Here is a 6,445-nt window from a genome sequence, read left to right as displayed (position 1 = left end):
AAGTGCTGGTGCCTGCACACCTGAGTCAGCAGCCAAGAGCAGTAACGGAGCAGGGGGCTGCTGAGGAGAGTGGGTTCTGCTGTCAGTTTGGGATCAACAGTCTGGGTAGGAAAAGTGGGCTCAAGTTCAAAGAACAGGCTTAGGAAGCTGAAGAGGCTGTTTCTGCGTGGAGGGGTGCAACATTTCGGTGCGTTTCTCCCCCTGGCTTTTGCAGGTGACTAATTACTGCTTGGAGTTCGCAAACACAAATTCCTGAGCCTACTGGTGTCCCCAGCCAGCTTCCCACCATGGACCAGGACTACGAGAGACGTCTCCTACGCCAAATCAACATACAGAATGAGAACACAATGCCTTGTGTGAGTACAGATGGGCTCAGGCTCACTGTTAGGTTGTTGTCTGTCTCGCCTGTGACTGTTTTCCTTGAGCTTTTGAAAGACCTGAGGTCTCTTCAAAGCAAACCACAGTCTTTTGTTGGGTTCTGAGCAGGTGTGAGTTCCTGAGCTGTTCTAGGAATACCCAAGTAACTTGACTTCAAGAGAGCTTTTGAAAATACAACCCCAGTTCAGGTTGCAAAAAGGAGTGAAGATATTTTTATGGAGCTCAGTAAATCCCTTCTTACTACATAATCTCAGTAACTATGTGTGTAATGTAAAAAATTGGGGGCTGACAAACCAACCAGCTGGTTGACAAGAGTAAGTCCAATGTCTTTTATTCTTTGATTCAGGTAGCAGAGATGAGAAGAACCCTGACACCTTCCAATTCCCCAATGTCTTCTCCTAGTAAGCACGGTGACAGATTCATTCCCTCAAGAGCTGGGGCCAACTGGAGCATTAACTTCCACAGAATAAATGTAAGTTTTGATCCCTTCCCCTACAGCTCAGCCTTGGCACTGTGGAAATAGTGCCTTTTGTTTGGGCTGGCATGATTGCTCTGCTTATCTTCTGCACCATGGGCTTCTGCTGCCCCAGGAGAGTTCGTTTGAGTGCATGTCCTTAAACCCTGTGCTCCAGGAGCCTTCTGGATTTGCTGTTTTACCATAAATCCTGAGGTTTCTGTATGGTGATGGCATGTTTTCTCCATTTCAGGAAAATGAAAAATCACCAAGCCAAAACAGAAAAGCAAAGGATGCTACATCAGACAATGGCAAAGGTGAGAGCCCCCATCTGCTGCTTGAGCCATGCCCAGAGCTCTTACTGCACAATGTTTGGGAGCTTGGAAATTAAGACTGCACTGACACTTTCATCCTTATGCCAAAACTCGTGCTGCTGTTTTGGGAAAGGCCCACATCATGAGTGAATACCAGCTCACTGCTTCTGATGAGTGTCTGGGAGGCAAGAGGCTGTTTGTATCCCATGGTTTACTGTGCCAGGGAAGCACTTTCCTGATGAGGGGGAAGGAGGGAAAGCTTACTGCTAATCTGGCTTCTAAGCAAGGGCCCCAGGCTTATTGAGAGGCTCTGTGAGTGTACAAGCCATAGAATCATGGAATGGGTTGGGTTGGAAGGGACCTTAAACCTCATCTTATTCCACCCCCTGCCATGGGCAGGGACACCTTCCACTAGCCCAGATGGCTCCAAGCCCCATCCAACCTGGCCTTGGACACTTCCAGGGATGGGGCAGCCACAGCTTCTCTGGGCAACCTGTGCCAGGGTCTCCCCACCCTCACAGCCAAGAATTCCTTCCCAGTCTCCCATCTAACCCTGCCCTCTGGCAGTGGGAAGCCATTGCTCCTTGTCCTATCCCTCCAGGCCCTTGTCCAAACTCCCCCTCCAGCTCTCTTGGAGGCCCTTTAAGCACTGGAATGGGCTCTAAGGTCTCCTTGGAGCCTTCTCTCCTCCAGGTCAGGCAGACATGATCCTGGCTCTCCCTGCAGAGCTGTTGCTGCTCGGAGCTCTCTGCTCAGTGCTCGTTTGGGTTCACAGATGGCCTGGCCTACTCTGCCCTGCTGAAGAATGAACTCTTGGGAGCAGGGATCGAGAAGGTGCAGGACCCTCAGACAGAGGACAGGAGGCTGCAGCCATCCACCCCAGAGAAGAAGTCTCTCTTCACTGTAAGTCACTTACTTGCACTAAAAGCAGTGCAGTTGCACCGTGGGTCACAGGAACGGAGCACACGGCCCTGCCAGGCTGCTTGTGCAGTGAGTTGGTGCTGGGGCTTGGCTGAGATAAGCTGTTGATAACAAATTTGGTGGCCTCTGAGCACCTGAACGTGCAGCAAACAGTGTGCTTCCTGTGTGTGTGCTGGCAGGAAAGCTGGGTGGGGCTTTTTGGACAGAGTGGTGAATGATCAAATCAGGCTTTTTGGAATTCAGGGGAGGTGAGGGGAGGTATGCAGTTTTGGAGCGCCTGAGAGAGGGAAGAACTGAGAAATCTGGGCAATCTGACTGGGTGTTAGAGTTGGATTGGCACCAGTGCACGGGGGAGTGATGCCCCAGGCCTCAGGGTGCTTAGGAGGTGTGTTTTCTTCGTGCAGTACTCGCTCAGCGCAAAACGCTCCAGCCCCGATGATGGCAACGAGGTCTCACCCTATTCCCTGTCTCCTGTCAGCAACAAAAGGTAACACTGATCCTCCACAGAAGGGAGGGGCTGGGGCAGAGGGTTCAGCAAGGTTCTTGTAGAGCTTTTCTCTGAGACACCCAGAATTGCAAGGTGAATTGGATTTGGAAATCTGGAGAGAGATAATAAATAGGGACAGTTGAATTCTAAGGCAGGTGCCCAACCTGCCTGTGTGCTTAACGTGTCTTGGCCAACTCTTAGTAATCAGTTTATCTTTTTGCTCCCTTTGTAGGAGCAGAACCTGATTCCTTCCAGTCTTGCTGCTGGAAAGAATTGTGCAGCCTCTTTGTCCCTGCATTTCTGTAGAAATGTTGTAAAGAGTGGCTGCACCTGTGCCTCCCATCTGCTGTGGTGTGCAGGATCCTGTAGTTGTTTTTCTGTCTGTTTTTGTAAACAGTCAGAAGCTGCTAAGATCACCTCGGAAACCAACTCGGAAAATCTCCAAGATTCCTTTCAAAGTGCTGGATGCCCCAGAGCTGCAGGATGACTTCTACCTGAACCTGGTGGACTGGTCCTCTCTTAATGTCCTCAGTGTTGGCCTTGGGACTTGTGTTTACCTGTGGAGTGCTTGTACAAGTCAGGTAAATGGTCATCACTGAGAAGGGAAGTACCTGTTGCTGTAGGGCTTTTCCAGCCTTCCAGAGCTATGGAATGTGCCCTGTGAGGGGTTCAGCACTTGTCATGCTCTGTGCCAAACGAGGTACTGCTTTGTGAGACAGCCAGTAGTGCTGTGTGACAAAACCACGTGTTTCTTACCCCATTCTGTCCTCTCTGAAGGTGACCCGGCTGTGTGACCTCTCTGTGGAAGGAGATTCCGTGACATCCGTGGGCTGGTCAGAACGGGTCAGTATGGCACTGTCAGCAGGGACAGCTGAGACACTTCTCACTTAGGCACTGTCATCATAGCCATGATTAACTCCTTGGCTTATTCTCCTGAATTCCCCCAAGCTCCCTCTGTACATCACCAATCATATGTGTTTTTCTGTCAACACTGTTTTTCTCTGCTAAAAGAGAGGGGTTAGAGAACAGCCTCTTTTATCTCGAGGTTCTCAAGGCATTGCTAAGAGGAGTGGGAGGGAGAAAAAGCCAGATCTTCTCCAGCTCTTGACAATAAAATGTTACAATAAATATATTCCAGCCAGGCTGCATGGGCCTCTCAGCAGGGAAAAAACATGTAAGATGGAAGAACTCTGGATGCTTTCCCTCTCGTGGGATTTATCTCAAGTCTTTTCCCGCAGCTTCCAGCTTGTTTTCTGGCTGTACTTCCTGGCTGTACTGATGCTGGCTCTCTGTTTGTCCAGGGGAACTTGGTGGCTGTTGGCACTCACAAGGGCTTTGTACAGATCTGGGATGCAGCTGCAGGAAAGAAGCTCTCCATGCTGGAGGGGCACACAGCCAGAGTCGGTAAGGAGGGGGAAGGCAGAGGGTTCATAGGGTCTGTTCCTTCCTGATTGAACTTTGTTAACCAAGGATCTGCTGGAAATAGAAAACTTGGAATACCAGAGTTAATATTTATCCCCTGCTGTGTCTTGAGCAGTCTTGAAAATATTATAGTCTCATAACAATGGTGTTCTGATCTGGGTGTGATGGTTGCAAGCCATGGGTTTGGGTGTTGCAAGCAGGTGTTTTCTCCGTGTCTGAGGCTTTTTGGGTTTGGTTGCAACATCCTTTCACTGCCACTGCCTTCCGGTTGCAGTCCTGCTGGCAGCTTCTCACTGAGATTTCCAGTTCCCTTTTTCAGGGGGGGGGCTGTTTGGGGCTTTTTTCTGCTCCGAGCTGTTGTGAAACTGGACTCTGGGATGAGATTTGGGAAATCCAGGCACTTCCTGAGATCTGTCCCTGTGCTTTACTGCACTGTGAAATGGGGTTGGTGATTCCTGCAGTCAGCCTGTGCAGGTGAATCTTTCTTTGTGCACGGATCTAGGACTGGATGTAGGGGAGATCTGTAAGGTTTGGGACGGGGTTTCCTTTGTTTTGGGGTTTTTTTTATCCCTTGGCAACTGTGGTGGTTGCATTCTGCTTACCTGCTATGGTAGGGCTTGAGAGGTTGGGCTTGATATTTTCTCCAGCAAGACGAGGGCAGTGGCTGTCCCCTCAAATCCTGGGGACAGTTCCAGGCCACTCACAGCAGGAAAGGCATTGAGGGACTGGAGCGTGTCCAGAGAAGGGAACAGAGCTGGGGAAGGGTCTGGAGCACCAGGAGCAGCTGAGGGAGCTGGGGAGGCTCAGCCTGGAGAAAAGGAGGCTCAGGGGAAACCTTCCACTCTCTCCAACTCCCTGACAGGAGGAGAGAGCTGGGGGGGGTGTGTGTCAAGCTCTGCTCCCAGGGAACAAGGGATAGGACAAAGTGAAACAGCCTCAAGTTGTGCCAGGGGAGGTTCAGGCTGTATATTAGGGAAATTTCTTCGTGGGAAGGGTTGTAAAGCAATTGGCACAGGCTGCCCAAGGCAGTGGTGGAGTCACCGTCCCTGGGAGTGTTCAAACAACGTGTGGCTGTGGCATGTGGGGACCTGGTTAGTGGTGAACGTGGTGGTGCTGCACTGACAGCTGGACCTGATGATCTTAGAGGTCTTTTCCAACCCCGATGACTCTGTGATTCCATGACTCCCACAACACAGTCTGAAGCTGTGCCCACGTTGCAGGTGCCCTGGCATGGAATGCAGACCAGCTCTCCTCAGGGAGCCGGGACAGGATGATCCTGCAGCGGGACATCCGCACCCCGCCCCTGCAGTCCGAGCGCCGGCTCCAGGGACACAGGCAGGAGGTCTGTGGGCTCAAATGGTCCACGGATCACCAGCTCCTGGCCTCTGGAGGGAATGATAATAAGGTACAGTCACGGGAAATCTCAGGACCACCCTTTCTTTTTAGGACAAGGGGAAATGGCCTTAAGTTGCACCAAGGGAGGTTCAAGTTGGATGTTAGGAAAAATTTCTTCACTGAAGGAGGGGTTAAACATCAGAACAGGCTGCCCGGGTCAGTGGTGGAGTCACCATCCCTGGAAGTGTTGAAAAATATGTGGATGTGGCACTTTACAATATGGTTTAGTGGGCCTGGTGGGATCAGGTTAAAGATTAGACTTCACCTTGAAGGTCTTTTCCAATTCTAATGATTCTGGGATTCTTTAAGGATGTTTGGCCTCTCTGAAAGGGGCTTTTGTTTTGGTTGTTGGAGTGTGACCAACATAAATCATGCTAAGCTTCTATTCAGTCTTCTCTTCCTAATAAAATTTAAAAAGCAAATTTAATTTGCTTCTGTATGTGGCTAATTAAATCTCTAGCTTGACTCTGGGGCTTGAATTCAGTAAAGTCACTGCTAAGCTGCCCTTCCTGACTTCGTTCAGGCAGTGTATGGTCACGTTTGTTGCAGTAATGTTTGTGTGCAGAAGGAACCTGAGGCTGAGCTCTGTGAGTTCTCCTACCTGTAACACAGGCTTGTAGCTCACTGAGCACCATATGGGAGAAGCATCTGTCATGGAGAAGCAGCGTTCCAAGCCCTTTGGAGTGGGTTGCTAGGTAGGGAATGTGCCCATTGCCTGTGTGACAGCATGGTTGGACTGAGTTCCTCCTGCTCAGAATAACTCCTAATGAACTGAGTGGATTTCTAGATGCATTCTGGAATGATACACCCAAAAAAACAACAGAAGAGTCCGAGGTTCCAGTCAGGGATGCTGTCTTTGGCTCTGTGCACTTCCCTTAGGGATTGTTCCCTGCCTCATGGCCTAGGGGTAGAATGGCTCCTCAGCTGAATGTAGTGGCTGGATGGGACTGGCACAGGTTTCCCAGAGCAGCTGTGGCTGCCCCATCCCTGGAAGTGTCCAAGGCCAGGTTGGACGGGGCTTGGAGCAACCTGGGCTAGTGGAAGGTGTCCCTGTCCATGGCAGGGGTGGAACTG

The 6,445-nt window shown here is 50.6% G+C and overlaps 1 protein-coding gene across 1 annotated transcript in view; it reads left to right on the top strand.

Annotated features, from left to right (window-relative positions):
- Nucleotides 1-210: 210 nt before the first annotated feature.
- FZR1 (fizzy and cell division cycle 20 related 1) overlaps nucleotides 211-6,445 on the top strand; it is a 12,923-nt gene continuing 6,688 nt past the window's right edge. The window contains exons 1-9 of the mRNA XM_029963900.1: nucleotides 211-356; nucleotides 725-850; nucleotides 1,086-1,149; nucleotides 1,922-2,049; nucleotides 2,472-2,554; nucleotides 2,952-3,135; nucleotides 3,332-3,397; nucleotides 3,856-3,958; nucleotides 5,197-5,381. Of these exons, the coding sequence (XP_029819760.1) occupies nucleotides 288-356; nucleotides 725-850; nucleotides 1,086-1,149; nucleotides 1,922-2,049; nucleotides 2,472-2,554; nucleotides 2,952-3,135; nucleotides 3,332-3,397; nucleotides 3,856-3,958; nucleotides 5,197-5,381 (1,008 nt within the window). The 5' untranslated portion in view covers nucleotides 211-287. The remainder of the gene's footprint in view (nucleotides 357-724; nucleotides 851-1,085; nucleotides 1,150-1,921; nucleotides 2,050-2,471; nucleotides 2,555-2,951; nucleotides 3,136-3,331; nucleotides 3,398-3,855; nucleotides 3,959-5,196; nucleotides 5,382-6,445) is intronic.

This window comes from Manacus vitellinus, unplaced genomic scaffold (genome assembly GCF_001715985.3).
Source record: "Manacus vitellinus isolate BGI_N305 unplaced genomic scaffold, ASM171598v3 scaffold_64_pilon, whole genome shotgun sequence".
Classification (NCBI taxonomy): domain Eukaryota; kingdom Metazoa; phylum Chordata; class Aves; order Passeriformes; family Pipridae; genus Manacus; species Manacus vitellinus.
Note: the sequence above shows the minus strand (reverse complement) of the source record. Positions and strands in the feature narration are given on the sequence as shown.